A 20,901-nucleotide genomic window follows, 5' to 3' on the forward strand; every position below is an offset into this window, starting at 1 on the left:
AACATTGAAATATGTATTCATATGTATTCATGACATTAATATAGGAATTAAATTAAATTAAATAGTTAAAATATATGAAGATCTCTTATATTCAGTCAATAAATCAATCCCTCTTCTGATAGTTTTTTCGCCAAACACATCCGCTATTTGCTTCAAACCTGTTGGAAATCAAAATCTACTGCTCACGCCTTGCTCTAAAACGGTTCAATTATGTTGAGATCTGGCAATTGTGCTAGCCAGGAAAGATGTTTAATGATATTCTTCAAACCAAAACTAAAACTTTTTGGCTATTGTATGGGTCCATTATCATCTTGGAATATGACAGTGTTTGGCGTTATTCTCATAAACTGTTGGAACATAGTTGGACTATTGGTTTGATTCAATAGGTAGTAGTAGAATTAGTTATTCTATTGAAGCTTCAGACTAAAAAACAACAAAATAGAGTTTCATATATCAACTTCTATTACAGTGATATACCAGGGATATATTAATAATGAAAGCTTTGATACATCCAGCGTATAGACCGGATCTTGTCACATCCTATTGCCGTTTGACCCAGTCTCTCCAAAACCATCTTAATGGTTTAAAGCTGGTACCGATCCAAAAATATCAGTGACGGAATAATGTTTTTTATCAGAAAAGGGCAAAATATATCGATAGATAGAAATTTAATATAATAACACTAAAACTGCTAGTATATCAGTGATTAATATTTGAAGCGTATCTAAATAAATATGCTTGAAAAAGCAGGAAAAAGTATAAAAGTTATTTATTAATATTAGGTTGATATGTTAAAGAATATTTGTTACGATATGGATTCTGTATCATTTTCATTACTATAATAAAAAGAATAAGTCGACATTATAAAATTAAATTAGACAAAAATACATTTATATTATGATACGTTGAGATTTATCACACATCTTTAAGGGTTAATTCCCATAAGGGTATTTATATTCATTAGACTTAATGCCTTTAACAATGTGGCTAACCAAAGGGTCAGCGTCCAAGATGCAGTATTGTTTCCTGCTTAAATCTCCACCCGGGGAGACTATAATAGAGCCATAAGAATTACGGGGAATAAATTATAAGCACTGAAGTGGTTTGGGTTAGTCAGGCATTATATTTTTCTCTAATGCTAAATGTATACTAGAGGTTTCCATTTTCTTTGCATAAATTAATTCCCAAAGGCGTGATTAGTTTTAAAACATTTATTTAGAAAACAACTTAAACCTAAATTAGAATATTAAATTACTTAAATTATAAGGTTATGAAACTGAGAATATTTATGTCTGGCGATTATACTAGCCTGGGAAGATGTTTATTATATTCTGATACTTCTCACATCAAGGCTGAATTTTTAGCTGTGTGTATGGATGTACTATCATTTTGCAATATAGTACTGTTTAGCAGCAATATGCTAGTCCTATAACTGATGCCAGTAATCCGGCCAGTGATGTGATAAGAGACCAGTTGATGTTGGCGCCCAAGCTATAAGGGAACCTCCGCATATTTGACTCTAAGAAGAAATCATCGGATCATGCCACATTCTTCCAATCAATCAAAGTGCCAGGTCTTTATGATCGTTGCACCACATCTTTCGCAGCTGGCTTCCCTTATAAAGAGTTTTGCAATCAAAACTTTTCTATAAATGTTACCTTTGTGGAGCTCCCGCTGTACTGTTTTTATAGAAACAGATATATCCAAATAACTGTAGAGCTACAATCTTTCTTAATATTCGTCGGTCTCTGTCAGTTAACTTTAGGTTTCGTTCATTATTCCTCTATACCGATGACTTTTTCCATCTTTTGTGTATGCTGTGATTACCTTGGATACGACAACAACTCAGCTCTTTGCGCCACTGGCGTTCCCGCTAATCGAGCACCAAGGATTTGCCCTCTTTTTGTCTTGAAGTCTGAGAGATCCCAGATTTCACCGATCCCTTGTTTTGAGGATACATTACTTAACAAATATCTCCGAATTTGGCGGATGCGCATATTGAGCTCAATTAATTTTTCAAACAAAATAATTCAAGTTTGGCGCATGCATATATACAGCTTTATTTACTTAATCCTTTTTTATGTATAAATTATATTTAAATAATTATACACAAAGTTGATAAATACTTTATAAATTAAATTTTAAAAAATATTTCTATTTTTCTATTTCTACTTTAATAAAAACGCCATATTTATATTAATTTACGTATCTGAACAATTAAGATAAACTCCAAGAACAATATACATGAACATTACCATAAACAAGACCAAAATCGTTTAGATAAAATCCAACCAATATAGTTAAAACTAAACAAAAATGCCACCACCATATATGAAAACAGTGAAATTTTCTTAAAAATCTCCAAATATGCTCAACTATGATCCCTACCGCAATGTTTTCTACTCTTCTTGATACACAACCCCCGTTAATGAATTGGCCACTTCGAGCTTTCGGTTAACATATTGTATATTAACTAACCTAAAATGAATGGATGAGTATAATTTTAAGCTGAATGAAATCTCCCGTCAATACATCAATATTTTTATAATACAATAATGTATTTACCTATACTCTTATAAAAAAATGCGTTCTCTTTTTCTTGTTTGTCATTAGATCATTAGGATAGTTATATATTTTGTTTATTTGATACAGGTCTACTTTTATAGCAAATTTACATTTCTTGTATCACATTTCTTGCATCCTAGCAAAATCCTGTCTAATTTATTTTTCTCTGTTTCTCTGAATTTGACATTTTTCAGCTATCACTCTCAACAAATTCTAGCTACATCTCACCTATAAAATATAAATTAAATTATTGCTAAAATATATCATGTTTTAAATAAATGCCTAATTATTAACAGTTACTACAATTTTTGCCACTATTCTTAATGAATATTCTTATGACTACTTCCGACATAACAAGAATAATTTTCTTCTGTGTTCTTGTTTATTAAATTGGCATATGTTGCCATCTATTCGATATCGTTTAATATGATATGTTATAAATTGGACAGTTAACATTCCCACTATAAACAAAATTGATGCTGTTAAGATTTTACAACTTTTATAACTTTTAAAAATTTGACCTTACATTCTGCACTAACTAAACCACCAAAATAACATAAAAATTAATTAATTATTACTTATTACTAATAATTATTATTAATATATTATTAGAATTATTATTTCTATATAATAATGTAACACAAAACCTAAATATTCTAGATTTATTTGTTGTTTTCGCTTGATCGACTGTATGAATCCACTCCATTGACAGAATATACTGTCATTAGAAACGGAAGACAATATTATTAAATTATATTCTTTTCTATGGTTTATTCTATGCACCATAGTGCGCATGTATTAAATCCGGAGATCTTTGTTAAGTAATGTATCCTCTTGTTTTGACCGGCGTTCAGTTTAGATTGTTCTGACTTTCAAATTGGAGCTACCTATGAATCACTACTCTCAAAATGTACTTCAATAAAAGGTATGTTTTAAAAGTGTAGTAAAACATATACAATTGAACCAAACATTATTTTGGCATTTCAGCTCGTTCAGGTTACACACTTTTTATATTGTCATTTTTGATTATTTGTTCCACTATCTGGACCTAAATCAAAATACTGCTGCAGAAATTTGACAGGATATTTTTTATTTCTTCATCAGATCGAAATTGATTTTAGCATTTTGATAGAAAATAAACGAACAGAAAATCAGAAGTTTATCAGACTTAGTAGTGTTACATTTTAATGGTGTCCAACTTTTCATCTTATAAGGTATAATTGGTAAAATAAACTAAAAAAAAAAAACAAAAATTTCTCTACACTCGGCAGCCTTCTTGGATGAACTATTTCGGTATCATTTTTAAAAAGATCAAACACAAGTATTTATTGCTTAAAGCTACTATCTATCTACAAAAATTCTTAACTAAGTCACAGTTTCAAAATAACAATAATAATATTCGAACATATGACGAGTCGAACACTTGAAACTTGAAAATATTAAATATATAAAATAATTTAATTAGACGCAAATAGATTTGATCAACCACTCAAAATTCAATATCCGTGTAGCCGCCATTAATTAAAAAATCTTCATAAAATATATAAATACTAGGTACCTTGACTCTTCTAAATTATTGTGTAGAGTGATTCGTTTCCTATAGCTCAAGTAAGTAAAAAATGTATATGTAATGAACCATATTAAATTATAGTTTTTTTTCCTTTTAACATTAACTCCATAACATTATATTAATTCATGTATACAATACAACGTCTCAAAATATAGTTTGATTTTGAAGGGCATCATTATTAAAAAGTTCCTGTTAATTCTATTTTATTGCATTGTTTGTACTTGCTAGTACTTGCTAGTGATTCGATACCCATAGCTCAAGTAAGTAAAACATTTATATGCAATGAACACTAAAACTTATTAAATTTTAGTTATTTATTTCCTTTTAATATTAACTCCATAATATTGTATTAATTCATGTTTATAATACAACGTCTCAAATATAGGTTGATTTTGAAGGCAATCATTATTAAAAAGTTCCTATTAATTATTTCTGTTAGTCTAGAAAGTTTTCTTACTTGTACTTTTTGTGCTTGCTTGTTTTCCGTTCTTTTGTTTTAATTCATAACTCATATTTGATAAAAGTATTTAATTGTTAATCGCTTTGCAATAGGACGTCATATATTAACAAAATTGCAATATCATCATCATGTGATGATGATTATGATGATGTGATGATTATCCCAGCTTTTATGAGGTAACTTATGAATTTTCCATCCAAGATATTCCTTGAAATTCATTAAAGTAGTTTAATAGTATAATACTGATATTTGACATTCATATATGTCGTATATATGTTATATTCATATATGTGTAATTATAATATTTAAATTAACATTTGTTGACAAAGCCTTTTATATAAACACCTTTAAAACCTGTGATACAAATATGTCACTAATATTATAATATATCTAATTATCATATTAACTCTTATAAATTAGAATAAAATATGAAGTGTCTGGGAACTTGCATAGTTCTTGGCGTCATAGTCCTCGCTTCCGCCGCCAATTTGAATCTTCATCCATTATCTGATGAGAACATAGCTTTGATCAACCAGAAGGCAAAAACATGGAAGGCTGGTAAAAACTTTGAAGTGAAAGAGTGGGACCGTGTAAAGAAAATGATGTCTGGTGTCCTACCCTACACCGGAGAAAGAAAAATTGCCAAAGCCCAACCTCACTTAGAAATCGATGCTATTCCTGAATCGTTTGATTCGCGTGAAGCATGGCCCCAGTGCGAGTCCTTGAAGACTATTTGGGATCAGTCGAACTGTGGATCATGTTGGGTAAATACATTATCTACTTAAATTCAGTTGCATTACTTGTTTATTTACAAATTTGTTATCTCCTATATATATTTTACACCATTCTGATAAGATTTATATATGTATATTATACAAACGTAACATAACATCATGCCACTATTCATTATTAGGCTATTGCTGCCACTGCTGCTATGTCCGACAGAATTTGCATTCACTCCAATCAAACCAGACAAACTTTCGTTTCTGTCGAAGATTTAAATACTTGCTGTTACTCCTGCGGAAATGGATGCGATGGAGGCAACCCCGATTTGGCTTGGAGCTACTGGAATTCTTCTGGAATAGTTACTGGAGGTTTATACCAAGGCAACCAGGGCTGCAAAGATTATACTTTAATGCCCTGTGAGCATAATGTCGATTATAACACCAGGCCTCAGTGCAGCTCAGTGAGTTCTAAGACGCCTTATTGCTTTACAATCTGCTCTGATCGTTCTATGGATTACAAGGAATCTCTTACTTTTGGCGAAATACCCTCTTACTTCGAGGAAGAACAACAAATTCAGTTGGAAATATTGAAAAATGGTCCCGTTGAAACTAGCTTCACCGTTATGGATGATTTCGCCAGTTACAAATCAGGTAATTAAAATAAAATACTAATATTTCGATTTATTCGGACTATTTAATAATATTCGATATTATTCAATAATATAAATATGTATATTATAATTTATAAATGTTATCAGATTTTATAAACTTAAATTATCTCTATTAGGAGAAGATAAATATAATTCTTACTTATAAATTTATAGGAGTTTATCAAGCTACTAGCGGTATCTCGGTTGGCCGTCATTCTATGAAGATCCTTGGTTGGGGAGTTGAAGATGGTACTCCATACTGGCTCATTGCAAACTCCTGGAATACCGACTGGGGTCTAGATGGATACGTTAAATTCTTACGTGGAGAAAACCATCTTAAAATTGAGTCCAATTGCGTGGCTGCTTTACCAATTTTGTAAATATGGCAGTTTAGCTATCTGATTGAAAAATAGTAAATATAATGCAAATATACTAACATATAATGTTTTATTATCATTGCACGATAAATAACCAGCGAATTAAAAAGGATAATTCCTACTCTTAGAAGCTATCGAGAAAGTATTGTAGATATTGAGAAATCAGTCAGATGTTTATCAATGAGAAATTAATCTTAACATATGTCTCATTCCTTCCCGTATAAGTATACATGTTACTGTTGGAAAACGTAATAGCCGGTTAGGCGCAGACTTCAAAGTAATCAGTTAGTAGTAGTTGAAATAATATTGCAAATATATAAATAGGTATAGGTAGGTGTTGCGATGCAAATTTATTATGAACTAGCGACCCGCCCCGGCTTCGCACGGGTGCAATGCTGATAGTAAATTAAATACACTACAGAAAAAATATGAACGTTGTATATAAAAACATAGCGGCCCGCTCCGACTTTGCATGGGCATAAAATATATATGCCTATGTCACTCAATGAAAACATGATTAAAATCGATCCAGTATTTTTGGTTCATTCATTACTGCCCTTGGCTTGCACGCATTAAATTTGGAGTAAAACAATTCCTCTTCCCTTATACTTGCTATGAAGATTTCCTGCTATCTTTGGAATATCTAAATTCATACAATTTTTATTACATTACACATTTTTAAACGCAAATTTTAAATTTGTAATATCTCCGAAAATATTTGTTTAATTTACATGCTGTAAGGAACCATATTGATCTATATTAATTGCACACTGTATTTAAGGTACTTAATTCGCTAAGGATTAATGCCGTATTGCTTAAAATAGCTTCGCTTATTTACGAAGCGTAAAAAGTAAACAATAAAAATGGTTAATGTGGGTTATCCCTAAAAGATAAACATATACCATCGCGGACTTTTTTGTAGACCTTTTTATGGTGTACAATACTGTAGTACATTAATTTGATCTAACTCGTAGGGTTAGGCAGCGTTTTTGCTAATTGCTAAATAAGCCTAAAAAAATAGGTTAATGTTGCCTTAGTATATTATGCATGTATTATACATATAAACCTTCCTCTTGAATCACTCTATCTATTGAAAAAAACCGCATCAAAATCCGTTGCGTAGTTTTAAAGATTTAAGCGCACATAGGGATATAGGGACAGAAAAGGCGACTTTGTTTTATACTATGTAGTGATGGTTGGGACAGCCATGTAAAATGTAAGTTAGGCTAACTGTAGAATTCTTTCGGTTCTATTGTTAGAGGGTCTAATTTATTAGACCTTTTAAATGAAGTTTTTAATATATATGACATGGAAAATAATTATGACCTGATAAAAAGCATAACGTTCACAGTGTATTGAACGTTTGGTAAATATAGACAGGCAAAAAGATACCAAGTAAACAGAACAGACGTGTTCAACAAGAATGATTCCCATCGGCTCGTCGTCAAGTGTTTAGGATAACGAGGGTTTAAGTACCGAGGCTAGACAAAACGTGTCGGATATTAGACCTCGTAGAGGACTCTTTATGGCGCCTAACTATAAATATATCAAGAAGACCCGAAATCGTGGAATTTTTGGGAATTCCTTAAGACTTCCTTCCTAGCTGGAAGAGTGTTTCCTACCCCGATATTCTCAGCGAATCGGTGTACAGAAAAGGGTTTTTTTGATCAGCCTTGTCTACCACCACCAAGAACCTGAGGGAGGAGCTTCAGCGATAAAACATAGTGCATCCACAACGAGAAGACAGTCAACAGTAAATTGCATGAACACGAAGGGAAAGAGTTCGAAAATCAGAAGAATAAAGTATTGCTGAGAAAGTATTGAATTGTTTGGAGAAGAAAGTATTGAATTGTTCGAAGAAGAAACTATTAAATTGAACGAAGAAGGAAGAATTGAATGAGCATTAATTGAATAAATTATTGTTTTAATTGAAGTATTATTGATAGCATAGAATTTCTTTCTACATTAGCCAATCTACACTTTTTGTTAATAGTAAGTACATGCGATTTGAATCATAATCATTTTCCCATTACGTATTAATTAATATCATTTAAATGTAAATATATATATATATATATATATATATATATATATATATGTTTTAGTGAGTTCATTATTTATTTTTTGAAGTCGGTTCAATTTTTTGTTAAAAATATTTTATTTTTGTTATCATACGTTTATCATACTAATGCTTAAGGATGCCTTCATTTTGCTTTATAGAATCATCCCGACATCTATATATATTCTAAAGAGCTAAATGTTAAGTTTCCAGTGGTCACACCAGATCATGTCTGACAACATTTGCGTTGCGTTGCCAATATCAGAAATATAAACAACAGCTCCAGAAGAAGTAGTTTTTAAATAATCATTTATAAGACTTTCTATTTGAAAAAAAAATTCTAATATGACGACGACACTAAAAGATCACCTTAGCAAATATTGAGAATATTTTGCGTTCATAATATGAATTATACAGCCGATGAAAGTCGAGTGGTATATGTTGCAGTTTGTAGTGAAAAATATAAATGTGATCCAATAGGTAGTATTAAAAATGACAATATTGGTTAGACATGAAATATATAAATCCAAGAATACTGAAAGAATACCGCTGTAATAATTGAAAAAAACAAATAGGCAAGTTACAATTGTAAGAAAGTATAAAAAATCAAGATCAAATAGAAATTGGTTAAACAATCTATATAATAATCGGCTTAGTGAAAATTTGTCCTCCCTTTTTAAAGACAACGGAGGCACGCGTGAGTTTTTGGGACAGTTAAAGCTTATATTGAGGAAGAATTTTTAAGACTGAACGAAACTAGTCAGATAGGTAATATAAAATATATCAACAAACTCAGCGGATAGCCGTGTGGACTGAGAGTTTAGCTCTCAAACAATAACGTACTAGGATCGAATATCGCCATAGTTAAGTTTTTATATATATTTATAAAATAAAATAATGGATAGTGTTCGTCAAAATTTGAAATTATATTAAAACGTAGAGTGAACGATAAAAACATTATTAAACAAAGTTATTTAATATTAAGCAGTGTTATTTAACATTTTGTTTTTTTTTGGTTACTTCCGTATTGTATGTTAAGAATTATTAAAGAGCTTATGGTTAGTTTCGATAAAACGCGATTGAGAATAATATAATTACTTGATGGCAGAGTTATATTTTATATTTTTTGCAGAGAAAACAAACTAATGTGCACGCTATATCGGAAGGTATAGGTAGTTTATACTATGAAAGAAAAATACACCATATGTGAAAATTTATTCCCAATGTAGAATAACAAAACTGGGGAATAACATCGCCTGTTTTCTTTGATTACAAGAAATTCAGATTTTCGAAACCAGGTTTTGATTTAATTTGATGTCCTGTGACGGAAAATAAAAAGAAGTTCTTGCTTAAAGACTGTTTTTAATTGATATGGTTCTGGAGACATAGCATATCATTGTACTAGAGGCAATTCTAAAGGTTGTTAAGATTTTTCTCTAAATTTTAGTGGTATTGACTTGTGATTAATTTCAGTAGTAAATGCATTTCTTAAGACATAGTCATTGAATTTTAATTCCTCATTTGTTGGTGAGTTGTTAGTTGAACGTGGAACATAAGACAAAGTAGAATGCAACAGATAAATGAAAGTCATAGAAGACGATGAACTACCTTCAAGGGCGAGATCGAGGAGTGACATAAATAAGCAAAGAATAAAAAATTGTTATTTTAATTAGCCTAATGTATTTATTGTTTTTGTGATATATATTTTAGGTGAGAAATATGGATAAAAAATAAGGACTATGAATACATAAATTAAGTAATGAAAATATGCAGGAGTTAAAATCTAACGCACTACATAATTTGCATAGATGGAACCCATAGGAAAAATTTAATAAATTATGAATTATTAACCGTGCATTTGAAAAAATTCAAAAGCATTTATAAAAATTAAGGTGTTTAATTACTAAACTTGCAAATTTTGATTGTTTACTTTATAAACCTAAGTTTTAGAAAATCAGTAATGTATTTAATGATAATAATGTTCATTATGACATGCATCCACAACGAGAAGTCATAATGTTCATTATGACATTCCTTTAATATACATTCCCAAATTATAAAAAACAAATTACCTCATTGTGTTCGTTATTTCTTTAATATACATGTTAAATTCATTATTTATATTGGCGTAATAAGATTTTATGATACTTTATTATGTTTATTGTGTTGTGTTACTTCATATTTGAGTAAAAATACCCTTTAAAATAGCCATAAAAATGTATTGGTTACAATTACGTCTAATCTAAATTATATGCATTGTCACTGCAAACAATAGCCTACAAAATAGTTTAGATTAAACAAAAGTGACATGAAATTCGTCACTGTAATAAGTGGATACTTACTGAAAAGCACTGAGGACTTTTATTCTATTTTATTATCAATCAACTGATTATAAACAGTTTGATCTTTTACTAAATATTTTTTGATTTCATATTTTAATATTTGTTTATACTTGACCTAAAACAATAAGTAATTGAGTTGACTTTACAAGTAATAGATAACACTATTTTAACAAAAACGAAAACAAAACATGTTTAGTCAATTATTTCAACATCATTCAAATATCTGCCGTGGCTTTTCAAGGTGGTACAAATCCCAACGATTCAATTTTTAGTGACTTTGTCGCAAACATAGACGGGACAGAAAAGACGAACCAATGACGCCGCCCACCATGTCGTGGAAACATGTACCAAACTGTGACGGATTGGTTGGCGCAGTAGTCGGTGACAGGATGGTTTTCTTACTGTTGCGATAATCCCGGATTGGAACCCAGTTGGGGCATAATCGTAAATTTATATTTGTGTTCATAATGCAAAAGTGCTAAATCTGCCAAGAAAAGGTATCTCAGTTAGGCCAGTAAGCAAGCTGAATAAGACCAGGTGTCTTTAGATATGGTCTCTAAGTTGGTTACTCTCCAGCCGGAGGCTTAAAACGGAGTATCTTGGCTCGAATCTCACGTTAAACAGTAGGTTTAGTCTATATACTATTATATAACTCTATTTGGTAAAATGGAGGCTTTAAAATAATTGAGAACAGCACGAGATTGTAATTTCTATATACTATTTGTCACCTGGTACCTCCTGTGGAGTAATGACATACCATATACGGCAATTATGCTTGTTAACATATCGATTCAAGATGATTTTTCGCCTAAAGCTTTAAGGAATTCTATCGAACACCAATCTTGATAATAATACCTCCACGATAATTTAACATCACTGACCAATCACCAAAAGAATGGCTGCACCTGAATATATAATATGTTAAAATTGAATAGTGTAGGAATATAGAACCTTAATTATTGCGAAGAATTGTATTAACTAATGTAGCTCAGGCATTTAACAAAATTTTAATCAGAAAACAACACCAACAAGCGTTAAAAATACAAAAATTCTTAAAAATACGTAAAAACTGTATTGTATATTAATTCAAACAAAAAAAACATTGCTTAGCAATCATTTTAGATCTTATCGCTGAAAATAGTTAGATCAAATGCAAGAGTTTTCTAAGTTGGAGCATGTGGAATGAGGAAATCTTCGTATCGTAAAATTCGTCTCTTTCCAGCATTTATTTTGTCAATCATTCTGTGTGGCTCCGAGTTTTGGACACTGTTATAGCCTGACATTTACAAGTTTGAGATTTTCCAAATGCGATAAGATTTTTTATTAACAAGTCAATTGAAAAGTAGCATTTTGGGTGAAGCAAGTTTGTTGTTGTGAAAGAATTGATAAAAAGGTATTTGGCGTGTTGATAAAATATTGCTTTTTTAAGGGAAAAAATATAGTTGAAGCACTTAAACTTAATAGCTTGGTGACAAGTTTCCGGGTACTATCCCAGAAAATTCAATCATCAAGGATTGGTATGATAAGTTCAGACGTGGTGAAATGAGCACCGAAGACGGTGAACGCAGTGGAAACCCAAAAGAGGTTGTTACCGACGAAAACATATAAAAATGAACAAAATGATTTTGAATTACCGTAATTGAAACTGAATGAAATAGCAGACACTGTAAAAATATAACTGAACGTGTACATCATATCATTCATGAATATTTGAGTATGAGAAAGCTCTGTGCAAAATGGGTGCCACGCGAGTTCACTTTTGACCAAAAACAACGACGAGGTGATGATTCGGAGCAGTGTTTAAAGATGATCAAGCGTAATAAACTCCAGTTTTTTTGTCGATATGTAACTATAGATAAAACATGGCCCCATCATTTCACTCCGAAATCTAATTGACAGTCATTCGAGTGGACTGCATACGATGAAACCGCTTCAAAGCGTGGGAAAACGCAACAGTTGGTGGGCAAGTTTATGGCGTCTGTATTTTGGGATGCGTATGGAATAATTTTCATTGACTACCTTTAAAAAGGAAGGACCTTCAAGAGCGACTAATACATAGCCTTATTGGGCCGTTTGAGGGATAATGAAAATGGCCGCATTTGAAGAAAAAGAAAGTGCTGCTTCGCCAAAACAATGCACCTTGTCAAAAATCCATGAATTGGGCTTCGAATTTCTTCCTCTTCCACCGTATTCTCCAGATCTGGCCCCCAGCGACTATTTCCTGTTCTCAGATCTCAAAAGAATGCTCGCTGGGAAGAAATTTTCGTCGAATGAAGTGATGATCGACGAAACTGAGGCCGATTTTGAAGCAAAGGACAAATCGTACTACATGGAGGGTCACTATAATCAGTGTATCACCCTTGAAGGAAACTATAATTTTGCCAAAAAAACGTGTTTTACTATAGTAGGCTGGGGACTTGACTGACAATTGACCCGTCATATATTAAAGTCTCCTCTTTACCAACTAGACCTCTTCTGGAATGGACCCATTGGTTAACGTAGGTTCTTCCCAAGGTTGGATACTGGCAAGATACTGAGTATATTTTTCTTGTCGGATTTTGCTCTTTTGCCTTTCAACAATCACAATTACAATTGCAAGCATACATTTACAACCATTTCCCCCAGCAAGATTCGAACCCACGTCTATCGCAACAGTAGAAGAGCCGTCTTATCGCCTTGGCCACTACGCCAAGCAAACCAGGAATAACCATTTGTGACAAAGAAATATGTATTGATTTTTATACCTCTAGTTATGAAAATAATTACTCTTAATTGCAGAAGTGTTAATAACATAATGATCATTTGCTTAGAACTTTTCAATACATTTCAAAAGTTTATATACAACAAAAAATGGGTCTACAACTATTACTAGTCAGACTCATACATTTTAAGGGAACTATCCGCAAATATTAAATACGACTATATAAATGTTAAAGAAAAACGTTGTGTCAGCTTTCAAAATAATATGAGACAGACTACATCTCCACCAATAATATTTTCCTACTTTACTAATACGTCTCGTTCGCTCCCTCGAGTCCTTGGTAAACAATTTTTACGTAACACGATATGAATTATAAAAGAAAAGCCGATAATATTGGGCCGGAGTTTAATTTCAAATATTGTTTGTTTAGGTCTCGTCTTGCCCGTGTAGATGGGGCTCACTAATATTTTTAACGGATCTAATTTCGAACCGTATGAAATACAAGAATTAGAGGGAAACGCATGTATTTTTAAATGATACTTGCCTAGTTTTGTAAGCGGTTTTGCTGACTTGTTTTCCAACCATGCTTATTTAGTAAGTTATACATTGAGGTATACCTACCAAATTCCTCCTCTTTCTTATTTACCGACTTTTTGTATGCTATCTGTGTTGTTTCAGTCTTTTGTTAATTTTTCACTAGCAATTCTGTTGAGTTATCAGGGTTGAGCAGTATTTGAATTATTTATAATTGAAATACGTGATTGAAATACAAATATATGATTTATATTGGTATTTAAATTAGTTTTTAAAAACATATTTTGTAATCTGAATTTTAACTACCTAACGATGAAATATATTGTAGCTAGTATGAAATCAATTGCTGTAGATAGAAAATTTATGCTGACTTTAATATCTGTAGGAAACAGATTAGATCAACCGCAGGATTGCAATTTGAGAAACATTTACTGTTATGTTTTTGTTTATAACTAAAAGATAGCGCGTATAGAATTTAAAGATTAGATAACCTTTTTGGATTGTAACCAGAAAAATATTTTTAACAGAAATATTGAATCGACTTCAAAAAATAAATATAGAACTCACTAAAATTTAAGAAATAATCTAACTTAGAGTTCCTGCAGAGCAACAAATTAAATTTGTTTTGTTCATAATTTAATTTTGTGTATATGTCACAAAATTTTATTATTATTTTTGTATCGTTTGGGCTCGGCGCCAACTTCAAACTAATCACTTGGTAGTAGCTAAAATAATATTGTAAATAGATAAATATGTTTAGATAGGTATTAACATAACATTTTGTTTACAATAAATGGTTCAGAATTTCCTAGAAGCATTAATTTAGACATAATGCAAAGTTGAGCCCCCATTTGTTTCAAAACAGATGCGATTTGGAAATGGATTCGTAGAGTGCCTGTATAGTTTCCAAAGAAATATTGTTAAGTTGTTGTATCAAAACATCCACCAAATGTTTCAGACATGGAAAACTATTCCACCAATTTCCATTGCATTCCAACAAATATCAGTCTATGCTCTAAACATCCCCTTAAGGGTTCAATTATGTTGAGGTCTGGCGATTATACTGGTCAGGAAAGATTATTGATAATATTCTGATGCTCTTCAAACCTAGAATAATGGGTTGCATTATCACATGGGAATATGGCAGTGTTTGGCGTTGTTATCATGAGCTGCTGAAACCAAGTGAAAACATTAATTCGATGCTCCACTAGAACAACTAATACGATTGAAGCTGGAGACCATAAAAACGACAAAACGAATTTAGGTCGGATATTGTCTTACCCTATTACCATTTGAACTAGACTCTCCAAAATCATAATTATTTAAAGATGGTTTCAAAAGAGATTTTTGATCCAGAAGTACCACAATATCTACAGTGACAGAATTATGTGACTTGAGACTAGTATTTAGAGCGTATATTAAAATATGTATAAAGAACTTTTGTTACAAAGAATCACACATATGTCTATATAGATTCTCTATAATTTTCATTAACATAATAAAAATAATAAGTCGAAATTATAAAATTAGAGAAAAATAAATGTATATGATATCCTGAGATTTATCGCACATATTTATCGGCCATTAACAATATGGCTAACCAGAGGGTCAGAATCCAAGATGTAGTATTGTTTCCTGCTTAAATCTTCATCCAGAAAGACTGTAATAGAGCCATAAGAAATGTGAACTGAAAAGAAAAGCAAATGTGTACTGCTTGTTTCTATCTCCTTGGCACAAAATAATTCCATTTATACATTTATATATTTTCAATAATACCATTTATTTAGCAAAAAAAATTAGAGTATTAAATTACTTAAATTAAGGTTATCAAACTGAGAATATTTAATTTGTAATATGTGTAAATATTTGATGATCAAAATAATATGAACACCCGAGATAAATGAAACATATTTATTTATTAATAAGGAATTGAACAATAATTTGCTTTTAAGATGGCTAAAATTGTTTGCGGAAAAAATTGAGGTGTCTGAAATTTCCAATGCAATGTTGTCCCATTCTTGTACCAAACAATCCGACAATTGCTTCAATGATGTTGGAAATGGAAATCTACTTCCCATTCTCAGCTCCGAAGCTCCCAATAATGGTTCAATTATGTTAGTGTGGCGACTGTGTGGCCAGGGAAGAGGTTTGATGATATTCTGATACTTTTCAATTTCAAGCTGAACCTTTTTAGCTATGTGTATGGATGTATTATCATTTTGTAATATAGTAGGGTTTTGCAGCAATATGCTAGTCTTATAAGTGATTCCAATAATCCGGCCAGTGATGTGAATAAGAGGACCAGTTGATGTTACCGCCCAAGCCATAACGGAACCCCCCCCCACATTTTTGACTCTAAGAAGGAGGCATTTCATCAGATTAATTGGACTATTCCACATTCTAATAATCATTAAGTGACCGGTCTTTATGATCGTGACACCACTTCCTTCGCAGCTTAGTGCTGGCTTCCCTTATAAAGAGTTGCGCAATCAAAGCTCTTCCGCAAATGTTACCTTTGTGGAGCACCCACCGTACTCTTTTTGTCGAAACTGTATTACTCAAATAACTACTGAGACTTACTCTTCCAATTTCCGCAGTAGTTTTATGTTGTCTGAATGCAATCCTTCTTAATGTTCTTCGGCCTCTATCAGTTAAATTTGGGTTTCGCTCATTACTCCTCTTCACCAATGATGTTTTACTATGTTTCGTATATGCAGTGATAACCTTGAAATATAACCTGCAAGACTAATCATGCAGACTGAGAAATATATACTAGGTTGCCAACATATTATCCTGCCTATCCCCAGATATATATTGCTTCAACTTTCAAAGATCTGCTGCGTATGAATCACCACACTTAAGATATAATTCAATAAAAAGGTATGTTGTAAAAGGGTAGTAAAATAAATAGTATTTTAAAATTAGATTTTTCGCCTATTCCAGCCTGCTTAGAATATAACATATACAGAAAAAAAAACAGATGACCTTGAGTTGTTCAAAAAGCTTTGCTGTTCGAGCAATGAACTTTTTTTGTCATTTGAGCATTTATCTAAGATAAAGTGATATTGCGATATCTAAGGTAAGTGTTTCAAACATACGGCATCAAAATTATATTTCCTTATTAGTAGTTAGTATTACAAATAACGAAAATCCGTCTAATAATATATAATTTGAAAAAGTTATTACTACAACTTATCTTACAAATATTAAAAATACCCATTAAGCATACATAACTTACAAAAAAGGTCAAATAAATTACAAAATGGCCCAAACCAAAATAGCTTTCTATATTTGAAACAATGTCTATATCTTCCTATTTCAAGTATTTATACATTTATCATATTTTATTTATTTGCTTCACTATCTCAATCACAATATTACCAAATCCAGAAAGCAATCCAGAATGGAGGAGATAGCAAACCTTATCTGATCTACCCTTAAGCAGACTTCTCATCTCCATGAAATGCTTATTTTACAAGATGTTAATTCGGTCCGTACTGCTCTACCGATTTAATGTCTACTTGAAGTTTGTTACACCTAACCAGAGGAAACAGCTTCAAGTTTTCAAAAAAAAGCTCCTCAGCAGAATCTTAAACGCTCCATCGTTTGTCAGAAGTAATTTAATTGACAGGTAAACTGATACAGTACTTATATATCCTCCAATTTAATGGAAGCCATGGTGACGCAGTAGTAAAGGCGATAGGAAGGTCCTTCTACTGTTGCGATAGCCGCGGGTTCGAATCCTGCTGGGGCATGGTCGTACATTTATGTTTGTGATTGTTTAAAATTTGTGAATGTTCTAGGCAAGAGTGTAAAATGCGACAAGGAAAATGATTCCAGTCACGCCAGTAACCAGGCTGGGTAAGACCGGATGTCATGTGGAATGATTTCTAAAGTTGGTCACTTGGCAATCGGTAGGTTTAATGCTGAGGATATTGGTTCGGAGCCCACGTTAAACTTTGGGCCCAGTCCAGATGAACCCATATTCGGTTTCGGTATTGGTAAGTGTTTTAGTGTATTGGTAAGCCTAGAGGCAGTCCCATATAACCCGGTCCAACTTGTCACTCAACTATTATTGGTTAAATAAACTAAAACAAAACAAACATTTTCCCTTCACTCATCCTTCTTGGATGAACTATATCGTTATCATACACATCAATCATTAGTATATATTGTTTAAAGCTACTATCTGTCTACAAAAATCCTTAAGTAAGTCACAGATTCAAAATAATAATAATTATAATATTCGAATATATGAAGGTTCTAACACTTGAAACTTGGAAATATTATTAAAGATTAAAGATTTAGATAAAATAATTTATTTAGACGCAAATAGATTTGATCAACCACTCAAAATGCGATATCTTTTTAGCCGCCATTGATCGAAAAATGTCCATGAAATGTATAAATAGTAGGTACTTTGACTCTTTTAAGTTATTGTATAGAGTGACTTGTTTCTCATTGTTCAAGTAAGTAAAACATTTAAATTTAATGCATTTTAAAACTAATAAATTATAGTTAAATGTTTTCCTTTTAACACTAATTCCATAATATTATATTAATTCATACATGATGCACATCACAATGTCTTAAAATATAGTCTTAATAAAAGTTTTAAATAATAAAGTTAAAAGTAATAATAAGTTTTCCTACTTGTCTTCTGTACTTGCGTTAATTTGTTTTAATTCATAACTGATATTCGATAAAAGTATTTACTTGTCAATCGCTCTACAACAGGGCGTCATATTACATAACAAAATTTCAATATTTTCTAATCATCATATTTTCCCAGTTTTTTTGTGGTAACAGCTGAAATTAACTTTAAAGACAATGATCATAAATAATTCGTTAATAATATAATATTTGTAATTCTCTTATCAATTTTTATAAATTAGAATGAAGTGTCTGGGAATTTGCATCGCCCTTGGCGTCATAGCCCTCGCTTCTGCCGCTAGTTTGGATCTGCATCCATTATCTGACGAGAAAATAACTCTAATCAACCAGAAGGCGAAAACATGGAAGGCCGGTAAAAACTTTGAAATGAAAGAGTGGGACCGTGTAAAGAAAATGATGTCTGGTGTCCTAACCTACCCCGGAGAAAGAAAAATTGCCAAAGCCCAACCTCACTTAGAAATCGACGCTATTCCTGAATCTTTTGATTCACGTGAAGCATGGCCCCAGTGTGAATCTTTGCGGACTGTTTGGGATCAGTCGAACTGTGGATCTTGTTGGGTAAATATATTATCTACTTAAATTCAATTGCATTACCTGTATACCTAAATATTTCATGTAATTTTTTCTATATATAACACCATTTTAATGACATTTATAAATGCACAATATATTAGCGTATCATAAAAACAATCATTATTAGGCTATTGCTGCGGCTGCTGCTATGTCAGACAGAATTTGCATCCACTCCAATCAAACCAGACAAACTTTCGTTTCTGTCGAGGATTTAAATTCTTGTTGTTTCACCTGCGGATATGGCTGCGACGGTGGCTACCCCGATATGGCTTGGAGCTACTGGCATTCTTCAGGAATAGTTACCGGAGGTTTATACGAAGGCAACCAGGGCTGTAAAGACTATACTCTAAAACCTTGCGAACATCATGTCGATAATGATAACAGGCCCCAGTGCAGCTCACTGAGCTATGATACACCTGAATGCACAAAAGTGTGCTCCGATCCTTCTTTGGATTACAAAGAATCTCTTACCTATGGCGAAAGACCCTCTTACTTCGAGGACGAACAACAAATTCAATTGGAAATCTTGAAAAATGGACCCGTCGAAACTAGCTTCAGCGTTATGGATGATTTTCCCAATTACAAATCAGGTAATTAAAATAAAATTCTAACATTTCGATGTATTCGGATTTTTTAATAATATTCAATAACAAATAAGTATATTATAATTTACAAATGTTATCAGATTCTATAAATTTTAATTATCTCCGTTAAGAGAAGATAAAAATAATTTTTACTTATATATTTATAGGCGTTTACGAAGCTACTAGCGATAACTGGGTTGGTGGTCATGCTATGAAAATCGTTGGTTGGGGAGTTGAAGATGGTACTCCATACTGGCTCATTGCAAACTCCTGGAATACCGACTGGGGTCTAGATGGATACGTTAAATTCTTACGTGGACAAGACCATCTTGGTATTGAATCAAGTTGCGTGGCTGCTTTGCCAGTTTTGTAAATATGGCAGTTTATGACTATGATATTGTTTGATAATATTTTTATACAGTTTCAATAGTACAAGATCAGAATTTGAGTGAGAAAGATAAAATATAATTTAATTACTCTATCAAATGTCGTTTTATTATTATTACAAGATAAGTAACCGAAAAATTAAAAAAGTTAGTTCTAAATAAATAAAAATCAAAATTCCTAAGATATGTTTAAATCAGTTAGTAGCTATTACTAATGTGTTGTGGATCTCGAGGAAAACGTAATAGCCACGATATCTGTATTCTTGCTGCAAAAACAAATATAACCAAATATACATACAAAAAAACAAGCCTATAAAACTGTTTAGACTAAACAAATGCGACACGAAATTCGTCAAAGTAATAAGTTGCTACTTATTGAAAAGCACCGAGGACTTTTACTCTATTTTGTTATCAATGAACTAATTATAAATATTTTGATCCTTTACCTAAATGTTTTTTGATTTCATACTTTATTATTTGTTTATACTTGACCTAAAAAAATAAGTATCTGAGTTGTATATAATAGAAAAAACTATTTTAACAAAAACGAAAACCAAATATGTTTAGTCGCAATTTAATTAATAATTAGTTTAACATCACTCAAATATCCGCCGTAGTTTTTACGATGGTACAGAACATAAAGATTCGGTGTTCAGTGACTTTGTCACAAACATCAACAGAATGGAAAAGACGAATGAATG

At 31.8% G+C, this 20,901-nt stretch overlaps 3 protein-coding genes and 1 long non-coding RNA gene across 12 annotated transcripts in view; 2 read left to right on the top strand and 2 right to left on the bottom strand.

Moving 5' to 3' along the window:
• The window catches only part of LOC143194396 (uncharacterized protein CG43867), a 510,718-nt gene that overhangs the window by 257,437 nt on the left and 232,380 nt on the right, over positions 1 to 20,901 (bottom strand). The gene's annotated exons all lie outside the window — the stretch shown is intronic.
• Positions 4,048 to 6,413, top strand: LOC143194404 (cathepsin B). The gene is made up of 4 exons (XM_076401149.1): positions 4,048 to 4,173; positions 5,016 to 5,359; positions 5,509 to 5,971; positions 6,145 to 6,413. Exons 2-4 carry the CDS (start codon positions 5,024 to 5,026, stop codon positions 6,348 to 6,350), a joined length of 1,005 nt encoding a protein of 334 aa, XP_076257264.1. The 5' UTR covers positions 4,048 to 4,173; positions 5,016 to 5,023; the 3' UTR covers positions 6,351 to 6,413.
• On the bottom strand, positions 5,625 to 8,994 carry LOC143194408 (uncharacterized). Its single transcript, XR_013005321.1, has 2 exons — positions 8,348 to 8,994; positions 5,625 to 6,583 (listed from the first exon to the last, which is right to left on the bottom strand). It is a non-coding gene; the product is annotated as an uncharacterized LOC143194408 (long non-coding RNA).
• On the top strand, positions 18,319 to 20,300 carry LOC143194403 (cathepsin B). The gene is made up of 4 exons (XM_076401148.1): positions 18,319 to 18,452; positions 18,879 to 19,215; positions 19,358 to 19,820; positions 19,982 to 20,300. The coding sequence occupies exons 1-4, from the start codon at positions 18,373 to 18,375 to the stop codon at positions 20,185 to 20,187; spliced, it is 1,086 nt and encodes a 361-aa protein (XP_076257263.1). The 5' UTR covers positions 18,319 to 18,372; the 3' UTR covers positions 20,188 to 20,300.

The sequence above is a fragment of the Rhynchophorus ferrugineus genome, unplaced genomic scaffold, assembly GCF_030347505.1.
Source record: "Rhynchophorus ferrugineus isolate W39M unplaced genomic scaffold, kcgeb_rfMv2 rfM3, whole genome shotgun sequence".
NCBI classification, from domain to species: Eukaryota; Metazoa; Arthropoda; class Insecta; order Coleoptera; family Curculionidae; genus Rhynchophorus; species Rhynchophorus ferrugineus.

What these genes read in the sequence shown, in the direction of transcription:
- LOC143194404 (XM_076401149.1), top strand. Translation starts at nt 5,024, where the DNA reads ATGAAGTGTCTGGGAACTTGCATAGTTCTTGGCGTCATAGTCCTCGCT. An exon ending in CGAACTGTGGATCATGTTGG is followed by an intron (nt 5,360 to 5,508) that starts GTAAATACATTA and finishes ATTCATTATTAG; the next exon opens with GCTATTGCTGCCACTGCTGC. An exon ending in TTTCGCCAGTTACAAATCAG is followed by an intron (nt 5,972 to 6,144) that starts GTAATTAAAATA and finishes ATAAATTTATAG; the next exon opens with GAGTTTATCAAGCTACTAGC.
- LOC143194403 (XM_076401148.1), top strand. Translation starts at nt 18,373, where the DNA reads ATGTCCATGAAATGTATAAATAGTAGGTACTTTGACTCTTTTAAGTTA. An exon ending in ACTTGTTTCTCATTGTTCAA is followed by an intron (nt 18,453 to 18,878) that starts GTAAGTAAAACA and finishes TTTATAAATTAG; the next exon opens with AATGAAGTGTCTGGGAATTT. An exon ending in CGAACTGTGGATCTTGTTGG is followed by an intron (nt 19,216 to 19,357) that starts GTAAATATATTA and finishes AATCATTATTAG; the next exon opens with GCTATTGCTGCGGCTGCTGC.